The sequence below is a fragment of the Drosophila takahashii genome, chromosome 3R (assembly GCF_030179915.1).
Source record: "Drosophila takahashii strain IR98-3 E-12201 chromosome 3R, DtakHiC1v2, whole genome shotgun sequence".
Taxonomy (NCBI): Eukaryota; Metazoa; Arthropoda; class Insecta; order Diptera; family Drosophilidae; genus Drosophila; species Drosophila takahashii.
Window position 1 is genome coordinate 9,364,844 of NC_091681.1, and position 18,917 is coordinate 9,383,760.

General features: G+C 42.2%; 1 protein-coding gene and 1 long non-coding RNA gene across 3 annotated transcripts in view; one reads left to right on the plus strand and one right to left on the minus strand.

Moving 5' to 3' along the window:
• Positions 1-18,917, minus strand: part of LOC138913626 (uncharacterized) — a 25,665-nt gene continuing 6,748 nt past the window's right edge. For both annotated transcript variants that reach the window (XR_011419434.1, XR_011419433.1), the window contains exon 3: positions 1-12. This is a non-coding gene — a long non-coding RNA (uncharacterized lncRNA). The remainder of the gene's footprint in view (positions 13-18,917) is intronic.
• Positions 11,585-13,149, plus strand: LOC108066129 (casein kinase I). The gene has a single exon (XM_017154516.3). The coding sequence runs from the start codon at positions 11,695-11,697 to the stop codon at positions 13,075-13,077; it is 1,383 nt and encodes a 460-aa protein (XP_017010005.2). The 5' UTR covers positions 11,585-11,694; the 3' UTR covers positions 13,078-13,149.

Consider the following 18,917-nt stretch of genomic DNA (forward strand, 5'->3'; position numbering starts at 1 on the left):
CGTTGATATTTGCTGAAAGAGATATGAAAAAATATTTATATATTTAGGAGTAAAGTAACTTAAAGGCATCAGTAAACCACAAACTCATGGTAATAAAACATGTTTTTAATTTTATAAAATTCAATTATCCTTGGAACATTAATTTTGATTGGATTGGAACGTAAGATTGACTGTAATATTGTGACTAAATGGCGTTTCCAAACAATCTGGCAGCTGCAATGAGATAAACACAAATCAGAGGCAATGAAATAAATTGGAAAAGTGACGGCGAAAAAATTGGTCTGCGAGCCCAAAAATGATTTCGTGCCAATCAGCTTGAATTCGGCTAACTAAATTTATTGAGTCGCCAGCGGATATTGCACATTGATTTCAGTTTAATAGCATAAATATTGTTTGGACCCTTCACCCCGAGCCTTCTGTTTTTTTGTGTTTCTCCTTTGGGTCTCTTTGCATTGGCAATAATAAATTTCAAATTTCACATTTCACTTCCGCTGCACAACGGAAGTCGAATTCTGCCTCTCGTTTTCGCCGAGGGCGCATATTCTTATGGCCTATTTTTGCGGAAAATGGGAAAAAGCGCACAAAAAGAAAAACATTAAGTCAGGCGTGAAAAACGTTTGGAAATTCTGTTTTTCGGTTTCAGTGTTTCGTTTGGGGGTGGCCCGCTTGTAAATTACACGAGAACAGATTTATAATTAGAAAAGTTTCGAAAAATGAGATTGGGCGTTGATTAACGCCACTTTTACGTTTTGAATGCTCGTTAAAGTTTTTTAACTGCGAAGAAGTGGTTTTTGGGGTTTTTAGGCAAAGGACTCCCTCCGTTTCTCGCCTTCTCTTAATTAGTTGGACATCTGCCAACAGCTTCATCTATCATCCATCACCAGCCCACTCAGCTCCCCCGCCAAGCAGGGAAACTTAATAAATTTAATAACCGCAAAATATGCCCCTAGCTAAATGCGTGGAGACAGGGTGCTAAAAATGCCAGACAGCCATCGCATCGTTGGCGTATTTATAGCCCACATCTCCATCAGAATCAGCATCAGTATCCGCCCAACGCCCACATCCTTCGGCACATCACTTCCTAGTCACCTACCGAAAAATCATGCGTCATCGAGACGCCGCCCACACCTAACTGGGGACGTATTGTGGCCTTATAAGGACGCCAGGAGCAAGTCGAGGCGGCTGACTTGATTTGATCAGATATGATTGAGAGCGGCCGCCAAGGGCACGGCTTAAACGGCGCCCACACACAGGGAACCCGCTGAGAAAGCACGGCCCGTCGTGAGTCACTCCGAGAAACATTTTCGGGCTTCAGATGAGCACTTAGGGGCGACGAGCTGATACCCTATAGTGATAACAGTGCGCTCACAAAATGTGTTTAAAAAACTAAGGGTGCTTTTCTTTCTTCTTACATCACATCTGAGAACCTAATTGGTTTCAGATAAAATACAAAAAGGTTTTATTAAACAGGATATAGTCTTTCTACATCAGCTTCTTAAAAACTTTTACTCGGAAAAACAATTTATTTCATTGTTCAAAGACTTCATTTTCCTATGGTGAATACTTGAAGCTTAAACTTTTCTAAAAGTTTGATAAAATGTAGATTTTTACTAGAAATCGCCGTCCCTTAACTACTTGCAAATTTGCATACCCCTCGTAAATCGGAACGTTATTTTCCAATCGAACCCATAGTTCATGGTGGCAGCCCTAGCACTTTGATTAGATTCCTCAGGCCGAAGTAAATTTAATTTGGAAAACAACACATTTGGTCGGGCCTGTTATGGCATTCGGAACGGAATGGTGGGGGATGTGGATGGGATGCCCTTTGTCTTGGGCCTCCAGACCCAGTTCATACGCCCCGTGGCCCAGTTGATTGATACGCTCTCAGCGAGCGCCGAAGTACGTAAACAAGTGCCGGAGGCTGAGGATGAGGTGGAGGCGGAGGTGGGTGTTTTTAGCCGAGGTGTGTGGGCGTGGCCGGAGACACAAATCCTGGCAATTGAAAACTTTCCACTTTTGGCAACACTCCAAGGCTCAGAATCAAAGCCAAAGCCAGACAATTGTAGCCCAGTTATTGTGTGTATTTCGGCTGTGTGTATTGTAATGCTTTTATCTGCCCGCCCACTCGAGCCTTGAGCAGCGATGTTTATGCCGACAGGCTCACGCAACCTGTTCGCCTCGAGTTTCCCGACTTTTCCGGGTTCCGGGTCCGAGTTCGACTTCCGAGCATTGCCATTGTTTTAAGCCCCACTTCCTCTGCCGTCCTTTGTTTGTGCCCAGAGCTTTTTATGGTACGTGCCACTAAATTTTATTGGTTTATTTATTGTTTTCAGAGCTACTTGCCACAGTTGCGTCGCAGCAGTCGGCGGACCTCTCCCCCTGTATGCACTGAATTAAGCGTTAACAGAAGACAATCAATTACAAGTCTTAGCCATTTTAATGGCGGGCTTTGAGCTTCAGCTTTTCATTTTCATCAATGCGCCCCAAAGTTGCCTACGAAGAATAATAAAATTACGGGTGTGCTAAGAAGGGACAGGGACCCAAAGGACCTCGAAGAAATGTGCCAAGGAAGTGGCAACTATATCCCTTTTGAACCAACTATGTATTTGGGGCAGCATCCTGCAACATTTGGCGAATAAAGAATGGAACCCGCAGATAGAGGGACAGGAAGGACGTGCAAATCTGCATATGAGGGCGTGTCCTGTAGACAGGCGGAAATGAAATGTGTGACACTCGATGGCAGCGAATGGCAGCCCTAGGCGGATATTGATTTCGGTGTGTGTACACGAACTGTGTCAAGAATAGGAAACATTTACCTTCATGTTGGCTCTCAGAAAACGGAAAAAGTGAGCTTCATGTTGGATATAATGTCGAATCAATGTTTTCGCCGAGCTCAACGTGTTTGGTTCGGGATTTTACAATGCTGACTACTATTTTTATGATTGTCCTTTAAAATGCTTTATCTTTATGAACTGAAAAATACATGGCATTAAGCCTTAGAACTAAATATTTTAAGGACATCCTTAAGCTTTTAATTATTACAAATGAACAAAAATACAGGGGACAATAGTCTACCTTCCGTAAGCAGTCCTTAATGGATTGCCACCCTTTTCCTAATTATAAGCTCTGGCCTCCGTCCTGCCATCGGTTACCTAATCCATTCGAAACTAGCTAAACAAAGCAATTTGCGTCCTAAGCTCCGACATTAATTCAAATTATGACGAGAATAAAGCAAAGCAGGGCGTTTCATCAAAACGCCTAAGTGAATCCTTGGCAAAGCGATGACTCGACTCCCTGGAAAGACACTACACTTTATGTCATTTGCATTTTAAGCACACCGCTCCAGTCCCTCGTCCTCCGGCACGATTTACCCCGCATGCTGAGCGCAAGTTTCTTTCGCTGCCTCAGTGCGTATTTCATACAAGCTAATTTTTTTACGATTATATGCGCTTAATAAACGCCATCGCCCGTGGAGCTGCGATGAGGGATATCAAGGAATCTGAGCCCGGAGTCTCGGGCATCTGGGTCCCATCCTCATCCTCATCCCCCTACCCCTACCCATTGTCATTCCCCTCCCCATTCCCATCCTTGATTTCCCGTCACGTGCTGTGCCCACTGCTTAGCTGGGGCATTATCTAAGCCAGCGCACCGGAAGCGATGGCAACGCCATCATCACCAACACCAGTGTAACGAACAGCACAGCGGAAGTTCCTTCACACACACACTAGACCCACTCACACTCGCACACATGCTGGGGGCAAGGAAAGCAGATAGTGCCAACTCCTTTTGGCTTGGATTTCTCCTTTGTTACACTGGTTAACAGGGATTACTTGACAGGAATTGCAAGGCGACGCTCTTGCACTTTAAGATGTTGCAAACGAATCTATTAAAGATTGCTTTTAATGTTAAAATAGTTAAAGCGTGGGAGATAGAAGGAATGTCTTATGCAAGGTATAACTTTTAGGGTTTTAGTTTAGTGCTGAGCAACTGATTATTTATAATTTAAGTTATGACTGCTAATTAGTTTTTAAACAAATTTTAAAACTTACTCTTCAAAATGTTTACCAATACGCTTTCAATTAGTTTTTACTGGCTTAGCCACAAATATTAAACTTCGAAATATTAACTACAGCCATTATATGTATCATTTTATAAATTTAGTTGCTTAAGTGAAAGCAATTTCTAAGAAATTGGGGTCATGATATATCTTTCGTTATTAAGTTGTGCAACCTTGTTTAAAATGTGTGTAATTTTTAAAATGAACTTAAAAGATTTAAGAACACCTCAATGTTAAATACCTTAAGATATACATACATTCTTCCAATAGCAGTTGCCTTAGCAATTGCAGTCCACTTTTAGTTGCCAGAGATCGAATCAAGCCATTCTTGCCTTCTCTCCGCTAACTCCCTCATTGTCAATTATGAAGGACCTTAGTGTATCTTCCCTGTATCCTGGTACCATATTTGCCGTGGCCTCAGTGAAAGCACTTAGGCACTGTCAAAGTGTTTGAATTTCGTTGATTTCTGCTTGCACGTGTAATAAGAGCTCTCCAGTACAAATGTACATATACGGCATTGGGCCTGGGTTGTGCGGCAACTACAGTTTTCCGCCGATTGACTTCCTTTTGCATATATTTATTCCGGCGTCCTTGAGAGGTGGCTTCTGTCGCCGTAAGAGCGCGTTTTGAGTGTTCAGCAAATATGCGAGTGCTTGGCAGGGCTTACCGCAATGGAGATGTGGATGTGGCCACCCCATTGCCACGCCCATCTTAAGCCCTCCCCGGATTCATTTTACTCCGGCGCATTTCGCTTAGCTGGGTGGGAGAACTTAGCACTGTCCGATTCGGACTCAACTTGCTCGAAGTGCACCGCCAAATGGATTCGCATTCGGTTTACTTTGCCACCTCCTTCCAGTCACCTCCGCACTTGATCTCGGTTTGGGTAAAACTTTTTCAATATTTCAAGAGATTCCGTGCTTTATTTATCCCCTCTCCTTCGGCAGCTTCAGCTTTATATAATTGAGTGGAAGGAAGCAGCTTTAACCGCACGAGTTAACCGAGAAGAGTGGCGATGGGATTCTGAATGGAAGCATTTCGATCCGGCATCTCAAACAGGAGTTACGAAACGGATTTAAATAATTTCTATTCCTGTTAATTTCCATTAGTGCAGACATCACTTAAAGTATTGATATTTAAAATTGAAAAGTAAGTACAAAAAATAAAAAACACTTTGTTTAAAAAGGTTCATTTATTGTAAACTAATTAAAAGGTATTTTCATGATGGCTAAAAATCTACTTCCTTATACTGTCTGGAATTATCCAGAGTTAAAAATTCAGGAGGAAACCACAAATTTAGACTTGTACTAAAAATATGGATTTATAATTCACTGGTTTAATTAAGCTTTATTACTTTAAAATAACATTTTTGCATTTTCACATTTGACCAACCAAAACGCTTTCAGGAGATGAAAATAGGTTTAAAGGACACCAGGCTGGTCGATGCATCGATTTTATCGACTTTTTGGTTCCCTAAACAACATCAATTAAATCGATTTTAGAATCGAATTCTTATCAGCTCTTATCCACATCAAACAAATTATCATAAATAGCCAAACAATAACTTGTATGCTCCAATTAAGCATAATTTAGTTATTTGTTTTATGCGCCAGAAACTAAGGGGATAATAATTCCTCACAATCGTCAAGATGACACGTACGTGTTGGCATAACCATATGGATGTTGGAACACCAATTGCGGATCATAAAACCGGTTCCAGCCAGGGCACAAGGGACCAACTTTGGATGGCCCCAAAGGATGTTGACAAGTGGGCACATGTGGACGTGAGATCCGAATAAAAAGCTCAATTCTCGCCTTGGACACGCACCGGAAAAATCAAATGGAAAAGGGGCGGCTCGGAGTCCGTGGGGTGAAGGCAGCAGAAATCAGCAGAGAATTTCCACGTTGATGAGCCGGATTCATTTCGGTTGCGTGCCAAAGTCAACGGAAGGTGCGAATTGGGGGTGTCACATCTGGGTTCACGGCGCTTTCTGGCCGCAAAATGGAGGGCAGGCGGACAGGCGGGCAGGAAGCAATACGAAACTTACAGTTGACATGAAGGACATCATTAGCAGGAGCACGGTCCTTGCCCCAACAGGCAGCTGTCACTTGGCTCGGAAATTACGCATATCCTTTGAGAAATTGCGAAATTGTAGCGGAAAACGAAATAATGAACTCGAAGTCCCAGTTCCCAGTTCCAAAGTTTGCCGAGCCGAACAAACTACGGCAACACTTGAGGATTGTGCGTTGTGTACACCGGAATGGCAAACTTTGCAGCAAGTAGGTGAGAGTGTCCTGATAGGGCCGTCGCCATTGCCAGGACATTCGGGAATGCCTTGGGATTAGCCTGACCCATGTCGGTTAGACGCAAGCCGGCTTTGGCTAATGTCATCAGCTGACATGTCACTCAATCAGGGAAAGCCGAGGAAAACCCGATATCCGAGCCCCCACTTCTTTGCTCCTGATAAGCGAGCAAAAGGACGATATAAGCTTATGCAAAATTAAATCATTAAAATGCAAGACAGATGAAATTTTCTTAAACTGTTTTGCGCACGAGTTGATGCCAAGTCACACATGCCAATGCAAACACGCCCACACACACACACGCCCAATGTCCTTAAGCACACACACACACATGCCCGCGTGCTTGTGCCTAAGTAGATATTTCATCGGATTTTCACAGCAGCTGAGATAAAAAATGAAGAACAGGAAGCGGGGGAAAAACATGCAGGGCAGCAAAAAATGTAAAACGTTTTGGCACTGCGTGGGGGGGGGGGGGGAAAGGGGTGGGGGTGTATAAGATCCCCTCGTTAATGGCCGGGGTCATGTTTTGACCTGGTTGACATAAAAGCAGCAGGAGTAACAACAATATAGCCAGCCACATGTGTAAAAGCGTAAAACATTTAAATTAAAGCTAGCCAAGGTGAGATGGAAGTTGTTGCAAAAATGCGAGGGTAAAGAAATCTCTTTAAAGTCCAGGGCGTTTGGATATTATCCACCCAAAAAACTTGATATGAAGAGATGATATTATGTTATATTAATAATTAATTCAAGTCAAAATTGCTGCGGTATCTCAATTCGAGATGCTTGAAATGTAAAAATGTTCCCCAGTTTGAATATCGACTGTTTTTCTCGCTCTATTCCGAATTTAGAGAATATATTCTGCTCGCTTCCACTCATGTAATTTAAGTCGCAATATTGCTTCTTCTGAGAGTCTCCGATAGAGACAAATCAGTCAAATGATATTATTTAATGCACATTTTACCAGTATTGCATTGTAAAAACAATATGCTTATACATACCAGAAATTTACCATGCGCATATAAATTTTATTTGTTTTTTTGTGAAGCTGTTTTGGTTTTTGGATTTGGCGTAAAACTTGATTTATAAAGGCCATAACTTTTATTTTTCCGACTTTTAGAAGCCTATCTCACGATACCTGTACTTTTTTCATAAACGTTGTTCGGCATTTTTAATCCTCAGGCCCATACCTAAATTAAAAATGAAAATTTACTGCCGCAAACAGGTTGTGTTCAATTGATAAACCAGGTAGATCTCACAAATTAAATTCGCATTTACTTATGTCAGGGAGCCAAGATTAATGTTGCTTCTGAACACAGTCTTCCGTTGTACGTTATTAATGGCGGCATTTGGAGATATTAATAAAGGGCTATCGAATAGATACCACCCATATGCGCTTATTTAGCGGCAAGCGTATGCTAAATGTCTGTTTTTGGGCTTAGCTGGGGCCTGAGATGTGATTAACTTGAAGGGCCCTCCCACGCCCATCCCCATCACGCAGATTCGCATCACATCCCAGCTCGGGTTACTCCTTCCAAGACACCACCACCACCAGTAGAACCGCCCGCGAAACAAGTGTACGTACGTGTTCCATCCGAAAGCCTAGACATCGCAAAGCCACGACTAGGCAGTTGAGAAATTAAATTCTAGTTACGCCCTTGGAATTTAAAAATAGCAAACAATCTGCGGGTTGGATGGGTTTCGGTATTGGGCATGGGCTGAAGGACGCTCGGATGCGGTTCTTGAACGTGTTCAAATTGCCGAAACGCGTCGAAATTATGTTAATGTTGTGTGTACGTGTCCCGAAGGCGGCCAACAAATTGAATATGTATTTAAGCTTTGGGGCGGTGGCTGTGGGAGTCGAGAGTCGGTTATCGGGAACACGTCATTGTTTTATCTATAATTTGGCATCTATATCTTCATTGTAGCAGGCAGCTGTGAGGTGGAAAAAAGTGAATTTCAACAATTTGGCATCCCATTGTTTGCCTTTGTCATTCTTGCATTTTTTATGTCTCCGCCGATGTTTGATGTATGTATATAAGTACACTGTGTATATGTGTGGGAAAGGCTCGCTGCTTAACAATTCCTGTTCATCTTCTCCGTCACTTTTAATGAGTTTTTGTGCAAGAATTTTCGTCCCCTCCGCATTCCGTCGGGAACTTGTTGGCAACAATGTCAGCGAAATTGTCGCCGCTTCTGATAATCGGGCGAACGCCCTTCGAAGTGGGCGTGGGCGTGGCCATGACGCATTGTCACGATGATTATAATTTCCATTAAGGCAATTTTGTAGGGCTGCCATTGGAGTGAGCTGAGCAAGTCATATTGAACTAATTTGCATTACAAGGCGAGAAGCAGCGAGCGGGAAGAGTCAAGTTCATGGGCGAAGGGGAATTATGGCAAAAAGAGAGCCAAGGATTCGACCATAAATTTGTTATTTCACTTAAAGTTTGAGTAACATAATTCACAAAACAATCAACATGACTGAGAGCTGTGTGTACTTAAATTATCTGACTTACTTACAAAAACTTCGTCGAATACATTCGATTTTGACATAGAGCTATACTTAAATCAATGAACAAAAATCAATCTTTTTACTAACATTTTTAAGCAGCTGCGAATAATATTATTCCTGTAGGTACACAGATCGGGATCAAATCGATATCGATATACTGACAAATGTATATTACATAATATCATTTAGCCGAATTCTCTCTACCGGAGAGAAGGACTCATTAAAAACTCGAACTGGCCTCTAGAACATGATGTTTACATCTCGAGCATATCAAATAGAGATGCCGAATATCAAGTTAAAATTGATCATCGTTTCATATCAATTTTTTGTTGGGTGTACTTTAAGATATTTATAGATTCTATTGGACTTAGGGCCACTTCCATTGTTGACGAATCAAACAAAAACTTTTCGGCACATCAGAAAAGGCGTTTATACATAATTCGAGACAAAAGGCAAGACAGCATCCCGAACCCAAGACATCACGTCACACATACGCCATGTGGCCGCAGAACTCCAGCTGGCTGGCAAACGAGCGTGTATGTAAATGATTTAGCTGTCCAAAAAGTTTTGAGGCTTCGAGCAAACAACAACCGAAAAATTTGGCAAACGAACAAGCGAAAACTATGAAATATGCGAAGCATGTGCAGACAATTTGGTCATAACCCTTGACAAGCCATCAAAAAGGATTATGGGGGCGTGGCCAAGGTGGGGATAAGTTTTAACAGGACTTATGCTTTCAATTGCCAGAGCAGGAATGCGAGAAACGAGACATTGATGGGGGCTCTCGCAAATTAAAACCAAGAAGTGATAAATAGAGAACAGAGTGCATATCAAAAGTGCGCAGTCATTTTAAATGGCTAATCATTCCCGGCTTCATGATAAACTTTTCCAGGATTCAAAGTTGCAAAGGGGCGCAAGGGGAAAGGGTGAAGTGGGCTGGATTGGATAGTTATAACATTGCTTTTTATTGCCGTTAGCTGCTGTGACCGTATTTTAATTAAAATTAATGCGCCATAAGCTTTAAATTAATGCCACTTCTTCGTCCCAGAGCCTCTTGCAAGGCAACCATAAAAGAAGCATTATTGCATGCGTGTGGGAGGTCCGTGTGGGCTGGGAGCCGTAACTGCTAGACGTGGATAGGGATAGGATGGGGAGATACCCATATAAGTAGTCGGGACTAACGTGGCTTTGTGGCCCTGTTCCCGCCTCGTCTCCCATCCGCTGGATGTGCTCATTCGCATGGCATAAATAAGGGCTTATGGCCGGATCCACGCATTTAGTTGTCTGGATTGTCGCTGCTCCGAGCCACAAAAGGACCTTCCCCGAAAACTACGGAAGTAGATTTGACATTAGAATTTGTCAAGGTGCTCAATTAGTTTATTTTATGGCCCTTTATAAGAGGGAAGATATGTAGATCGGATATGTGCGTAGTTTTCAATTCACATACTGCTTACCAAACATTTTTGGAACATTTCCAGCGGAATTTGTGCCTATTCGAGGCTCGGCAATTTAATTATGAATATTTACAATCGGATTGCCCATAAATCTAATCAACTCACAGGCATTCCAGTAATGGCACAGGGAGAGTGCTTTAGAAATGTGGCATTTAAGGACAAACAAGAGAGAACGCAATAGTCAAGTACTTCGACTATTAGATACCCGTTACTCAGCTAAAGGGAGTGCGAGTGAGATGGATATATACAGTCGTCAAAGTACTACTGGCTCCATCTTAACTTTTATCGGATTGTTCGATTTTCTTCATTTCGATAGGTATTAAACATAAACATATCAAAATGACATTTAAACTTTTACAAAATCTGTGAAGATATGCCAGACAGGCTTCTTTTAAAGTCTTTTAATTAAACTTGCGCTGCGTAGGAAGCCCAAGAATACGTGTGATTAATCCCAACCTTCTAGCTTTTGTAGTTTCCGGGATCGTAGCGTTCATACGGACGGACAGACGGACAAACGGATAGACGGACATGGCTAGATCGACTCGACTAATAATCGTGATCTGAATATATGTACTTTATAGGGTCGGAAACGGGTATAAAAGGCATGTGATTAAGGGTGATGGAAGGAGGACATAAAAGATGCTAGGCGGTTCAAATTCTCCTAATTGAAAGTGCAATTTGCAGTGCCCAAATGGCAAGTATTCCGAGTCTGAGTTTGAACACACGACCAAGCAATTCAAGTGACTGGCAGCAGCATGATGTGCACACATTTATGTCTGCGGTGGATGTGAAGATGATAGAGCCAGTCAGGTTACGTAATCAATTTAGTAAATTAATCCGGTTCCGTGCGGTAGATACCCGCCCCAGGAGGTATGTGCGATGCCGATGCGAGAACGTCGATTCGACAGCATAACTTCACCAGCTTCGCTACAGCTAATTGGAAAATAAGTGCCAGAGTTTATTAAACTGCCAGACATCTAAAAAAATGTATGAAAACAAACCGGAAAGAATGAAAACTTGCTGGGAAAACAATTTTCACTGAAGGGCGAAGCAAAATTAAATTTTTCAAACTGACACTGCATACTCGACGTGATGTGAGACGGCTTTGATGTGGGGTGACTTTATTTGCTCTAGCTGAATAAATGCAGATAAAAATCCTTGATATGTGTTACATTTAATGAAACCCCAATAATGGTTTACCACCCCTTTATTACAAAAATGATTCGAATGGAAAAGCTGTGTATAATTTTAGATCGGGTATCTGGGAAAATTCAATCAAACATCACATCATACTTATCGAAGGTGGCAACAGTAGATCGCCGGAAACATTTCTCTTCTGCCTGCGCAGAAGTTCGGCAAAGCCCCCAGAACGCATGGCAGAGCCGGAAAACAGGCGGGCCAAGGACGAGAGGCGTTGGCCAGGCCCCGATGACCATCCACCCAACACCCAGATTCGCAAGGATCAGCCACGGCCACCAACCCAAAAGACACATCGTGACCATGACAAGAACCAATGGCCGGATCGTCGTCCTCCGGCATCTCAAAAGCCTTCGAACAGGGGAATACCTCTGCCGCAAATAGTAGTGGCTGGCAAATACCGCCTAATAAGTCGCATTGGAAAGGGTTCCTTCGGGGAACTCTACCGCGCCGAAGGCCTCAAGTACGGCGAGAAGGTGGCCATAAAACTGGAGGACGCCGCTGTGAAGTACCCGCTGCTGTACCGCGAGGCCAGGATCTATGAGGTCCTGCGCGGTGGTGTGGGAATCCCCCACGTCCGGCACTTCGGCACCGAGGGGGTGTACAACGTGATGGTGATGGACCTGCTGGGTCCGACCCTGGAGGATCTCCTCAACCTGTGCGCGCGCTCCTTCACCCTGAAGACCACCCTGATGCTGGCCGACCAGATCCTGGTCCGCGTGGAGCTCCTGCACCGCAAGTGCTTCCTCCACCGGGACATCAAGCCGGACAACTTCCTGATGGGCCTGGGTCGCTACCGCACCCAGGTGTTCATGATCGACTTCGGGCTGGCCAAGAAATACTACAGCCTGCGGGCCAAGATGCACATCGGCTATGCGGAGGACAGGGACCTGGTGGGCACGGCCCGATACGCCAGTGTGCGGGCCCACTACGCGGAGCAGGGTCGTCGGGATGACCTGGAGTCCGTGGGCTACTTGCTGCTCTACTTCCAGCGGGGACGGCTGCCCTGGCAGGGCATCCGGGCACAGTCGCAGGCCCAGAAGTACGAGAAAATAGCCGAGTGCAAGGCCAATCTTTCGCTGCAAACCCTCTGCTCCGGCCTGCCCATCGAGTTCTACCTGTACCTGAAGTACTGCCGCAAGCTGCACTTTGCCGACAATCCGGACTATGTGTATCTGCGTCAGCTCTTCAAGGTGCTCTTTCGAAACCAGCTTTTCTTGTATGATTTCCTGTACGACTGGGATGTTCTGCACGAAAAGCAAGGCGGTCGAAGGGAGAAGGTCGGGGATAAGGAAAGGGATGATGGTATTGAAAGGAATCGTAACAAGGCCCTCGATTCGGGGCAGGAGCCGATTGAAAATGCGAATAGGGGTCTCGATCGAAACCGAGATCAAGGAAAGGACGATGAGCCCGAGAAGAAGGTCTGCTCCTGCAGTTACCACCTCCACAAGAAGCGCCTCCGCGATCGGGAACGAGATCGAAAGATGGTGCTGCAGACCGAGCGAAGGATTCACCCAGAGGAGCCGAAGGATCCCCACCGCAGGCAGCCCTGCCTTTGATATTACGCTGTTTGTAAAAGTCTCTGCGTGTTAATTAACTGCCGAGCAACTATATTTAGCATGACCTAACCACTTCCCCATCTTGGATCCTTTGTTTGGCAAATCATCGGCCTGGGTAATTGGCAAGAACTGCTGGGGCACACAGTTAACTAGCAACTTGGCAAACAATAGGGCAAAACTTTGTACGGTGAAATCGATACCCTAGCTACTTAAAGGAAATCAGAGATAATGGAATGTTCTGGGATGCTATTACCAGTAATATCCTTTAGGAAAGTTAACAGGTACTTATAAATTAGATTCTGTTTAGTAGGATTATTGGATTGTCCAATAAATGAGAATTTGCAAGTAGTGAATACCTGTGCCCAAATTTTAAAAATTATTTTTATTTTTACTTACTGACTTACTTCTCGCTTAATATGAAGAAGTTTATAATCAATTTAATTTAATATAAGGCTTGCTAAATATAAGATTATATATTTAATACTTTTCACTTGCATCCTCCAATACCCTTTCTTTAACAACTCTTCATGGTTGGGAAAGGTTGTCAGGGAAGATAGTGTATACATGTACACAAAACCAGCCGAGTATTTTTTTTTTTACATCTACGATATTAAAAGGGGTTAATTATTGGCCCAGGCAGGACACGTTACGAGACACAGGCGAAAGCTGAGACCGAAGAGCATATAAAAGATTCCCCCAGTGGCTTAGAAGGAAATAGGGTCAGCGCAGGCAAAGTAGTTTGCTCAGTCGCGCTGCAATAATGTGGACTACAGCTCATCCGCACGGGTCCACAAAAACACCAGCAGTCCACAAGCACACACAGATGGCGAATTAACTATTTGCTGGCCCAAAGCGATTTTGGCCCAAAGCCCCGAGTCCTGCGGCAATGATGATTTGGGACTGGGCGTGAGGGTGCATAAATCTATAAATAACTCGCTTCGCCCTGACTACACTGAGCGAAGTACGGTCACATTAATAAAAAGCAATCATATGCCTGATTCAAAAGTAATACAATTTATTGATATGTATGTACAATCAAAATATTCTTATATTTTTAGGAATGGATATTTTTTCATGCTTAGACTATTGGGTATTCAAAAAGTATGCAACAAAAATTGTTTTGAAATACCCCCACCACTTAATCATGGATCCGCCACTAATCTAAAGCAGTTACTTCGTGTTTATTTAGGTAGTGCATATAAATCTTTAATTTATACAAGTTAATTGTGAAAAAATATACAAATTTTCAACTAAAATTAAATATCACAATTAGACACACTTCAACTAAACGAATGTACAAGAAATAAATAGCACTTGCTTTCATTATATCGGCTAAATTAGTAAACCAGTTAAACCAGAACCCATTTAAAAGCTCCTCACATTTTCCGTCAAAAGACGAGTTTCGCGTGTATGTGGCGCAGACGATGCCACGCCCATTTAACATCCCAAGTTTTGCGATCCTAACTGGCTCGGGGGAGTAGGGACCTCGGCCCAAGACACTGGGGCAACTTTCCTAAGAACTTGAATGCATGCCTAATGTTGGAAACCTCACACCACGAAGAGAGCACACACACACTCATAGTCGAGGCAACCAAACCCACACTCATACGCGTTGCCATACACGTACACAACGCGCTGAAGCGTAAAAATATTTGCGGGCTTTTGGCTTCGGTTTTCTCTTTTCTGCTTTGGACCGCCGCATTTCAAATTAAGTTAATTTTTTCGTTGAACAAAATGGCTACAAATCTGTGTTTTATTTATAAGTGCCACTGACCGAGTGAGCAGACACATTATCGAAGGCAGCGAACTCGGACCGGGTCCACTGATGGGTCCTCGATGAACTTCGGTGACATTCAAATTGGGCAGTTAACGAAAATTGTGCAATTTGTGGGTCAATGCCAAGTGGCGATAGGAATCCGAATATCAAGTGGATGAGCATGGATAAGTGAGTGGGTCCTATGGGAGCATCATACTTATGAGTTCCCTAATGGGAAGTAACATAAGACTATGGCAACGGTTCGTATGAGCAATATGGGCACTTTTCGAGGGAGCATAAACTTGGTATTGTATGTTTTAGCCTTTTATCGGTTAGGTAAGTCAAAGCTTTTAAAGATAATCTCATTAATGATAATAAAGGTTTAAAGTTTTACTGTTATATTGATGCACATATAAAACCCTTCTTCATTCAGCTTGAACTACAGCAATTTCGATTTCTGAATTCTTAGTTTTGGTCCGAAATTGTGCCTTAAAGAATGCTTTGAGCAATTAGGTTTCACAATTTATTTATAACAGCCTGGCTCATTAAATTAGCCACAAACGATGGACATTTATAATAATTATAATTTAATCAACGCTGCATAAAACGACCAGCACATTTCTGTTTGGAAATTTTTGTGCCTTGTGGCCAAAAATAAATGAGTCGACAAAGTAATTAAAAATATTGCATGTGTGGCAAGCATAAATTATTCAGAAGTGTAATTAAAATGTTTGGCTCTACCAAAGTCTTTCCACCAGAAATCGAGCAAACAGCGCAACTGGTTGTTTCTTACTGTTCCGATTTTAATTGTCGAGCATTAATTAAACGTTATAGTCACCACTTTATTTCCACAATAAAGCACATATTAAGTTTTTACGGTAAAACAGTTTTAGTCAATGTTCGGTTAATTTGAATAAACGTAGGTACAGTAGCAGAAATGTAAAAAAAACCCACGCCTTGTAGTCGCTACTAAGTTCATATCCTTTAATTTCATTTATTACTTCCAGACAACTAAAAATATTTCCGTTTCGTTTTCTTCGATACTAACTATGAAATTTTAGAGTGTCAATTATATAAAAATCAAATACACCAGCTAATGTAGCTATAGCGGACCCGGTAATTTGTCTTCTGCAGCAGAAGGTTGTTTCTGTGGTAATAAATTATTCAATTGAAAATATGTTAAAAATGCACAGTGAATTATTTACGCCAGAGACCCAGTACACTGTACAGTGTACACGAATATTTACACGGCCGGGAGGGTGTACTATATATGAACGGTCGTACACTGATAGCCTCTGAGGGGTCTCGGGCCCCATAAATTTAGCCATAAATTTGCCTTCGCTCAGAAACAGGCAAAAATACAGAAATCACGGACTCACACGAGCACTCAGACTCACGCACTCTCAGTTGGCAAGTTTCATTGCATAACTTTGTGCGACTTTGTGGCAGTGCTTCAGCGAGGCACACTGGCCCCGCTTTTGTTTATTTGTTTCTGTACAATAAAAATAATAGTGATTTATAATATCAGTTTCAAAGTAAATTCGATACTTATCCTTCCCTGATTTTTTTCGAGGGCTGCCATTTTAAGCCTTTTTTAGGACAGATCTGTAAATGTTTTTACTTATCGAGCCGTTTTCTGGAAACTTATAACTTCTGTACCTACTTCAGAAAAAACTGTTCTGAAATTTGTTTCTGTTTTATTCCACATCTGCTTTTTTTTTTGGCAGCACTGATCTTTTCTAAAGCTATTAAGGCTCTACCCAGAAATAAATTCGTAGATAGGACAAACATGCACCTAAAATATTTGCTTTATTATATAAAAAAGGTTCTCACAAAAAAAAAGGTATTTATACGCATATTGTTTTTACCATTAAATTATGGAGGGAGAAAGGCACATTCGAATTTGGAACTGGCCTACTTAGAATATAGAATTGATATGCCGCATATTACGTCAAAATTGATTCCACAATCGACCATCGTTTTTTATTGTGTAACAACAACAAACTTCCTAAAGAGTTAAACAAAAATGGAATTCACGGTAAATCAAATCAACCTGGCCCAGTGTGCAGTGGTTGCTACTGTCGTAACGAAAGCGATGCTGCGTGGTCAGCAGCAGATGTCCAGGGAGCTGATGTTGCTGCTGCAAATCAGTCAACATGGCAAATGATTACCCATGCCACGAAGTCAGCCCTGTCGATAAGCAGACGACGGCGAAGGGGAGGGGCACATGTGGCGTATGATTAATGCGTCTGCTACGCGCTTAATGCTTTTAAATGCGCATAAATGATTGCAATTTCGCTCGTCCTGTTAATGCAGCTAAAATCGCATTACGTGCAATCGCCATCAACAGACGAACCGAGCAATTGAGTTGAGGCTGGCCAGTGGTCGACCCATTTATTTGACTAAGAGCACAAGACCAATATCATTGTGTGGTGCAAGTGCAAGTCAAGACTTGGCTTACGAAAGCCAACCAAAATCAGATACAAGATAAATCACAGAGCGAAATCCGTCTCATATCTAATGTGAAGGCTCCACAAAAGCGGGGAATATTGTCCTTGGAAGGCCAGCAATTTGCATATCATCAAAGTTGTTGATCACGGAATAAGTTTAAATTGGCCATTTCTGCAAGAATATAATTGGGTAAATTGGACTACTTATAACAATGCCTCGAAAGTATTTTGTAGAGATTAATAATTTATTCGAAAGGGCTCAGTTATTATCTCCCTTGCTTTCCTGGTTTTCTGACAACAAATTAAGTTCAATAATTTGTTTTGGGTGATTTAAAAATTCCTCGATATAAAGAAATTGCAATTTTAATACTTTTTTCTTGGCAAATATATTTGACTTCAACGCCCTTCTGTTGATTTTTGATTAAGAAGGAGCTTAACTCAATGCATACAGATTTACTTACCGAATTGGATCAGCCCACAGAATTTGTTTACCACAGTTCCCCCCATTGAACTCAATTTACTGAGTACACTGCATTTTGCTCTGTGTGGGCTTAACTTATTAGCTAATTAGTTAAATATTTGCGGTCTAATCACACAGTTAATATTCACTCCTAAATCATCACATAAGCCCGTTATCAAGTGGCCCAAATACACAAGCGAACTTCCATTTGATTCGCTCAAGCGTCTTTGATTGATGCGCTAATTGAACATTTAGTCGCAAAGGCAAGGCAAATATTGATTTTATTGACACATCTATCGGGCTCATCGGCCAGCAACAACTGCAACAACATGGGACAAAAGTTTGTGTAAAGTTTCCATGTTGTTGTTAAGCTTGTTTTGCTTTGTTTCATTTATTTATTTTACTCAGTGGCACCGCACTTTTTCCTCTTTGACAGAGGAAGTGGGACGGAGCATGTCGCTGGCTTAGTCGCTCGTTTGCCCGCTTTTCCCACGAAATTGCCCCAATATGCGTTCGACTGTGTATGTGTTTGCCAAAGCGCTTGGCCATTAAACCAATTTTCAGGCAAACAAAAAGTCCGCTAAAGGGGGACAGGGGAGGGGGAAAAAAGGCAAGAAACGGAAAAAGCGAAAACTGAATTTTTTGTTAACGCGAATGATTGCGATACCCTCGCAAAACTGAAAGAATTGTGAAAGACCAAACCTTATTGAAATTCTACATTTTTTTCCTCCTTTAAATTAATTTTTATAAATTTTTTTCGTTTAAGAACTGTTGCTTTATAAGTTTCAATGACTAGTTCCAAATATAATAAATTAAAATTATTTGATACACATTTTGGTTTATAAATATGAAAGAGAGAAAAGATAGTGGCAAGGGTAACCAAAGGTCCACTTAATATATTTTGCCTAGGTCTACTTTAAAGGTCCGACAAAAAATCACTTTGTTTTGTTCTTCTAGGGCTTTCTTTTTGCTCTTAAGGATGACCCTTTTTAATTGCTCAAACATTTAGGCAGTTTCACTCCTTTTTCTCTGAGAAGACCCCGACCAATAAAAATAAAAGAGACGCGTAGCCAAAATTAGTTTGGTTTGAAGGGGTGAGAGTAATGGAAGGCCAGGTGCGAGTGGAGCGGGATCGAGCCCTGTCATTTCCCTAAGCAGCTTTCGGACCTTTGTC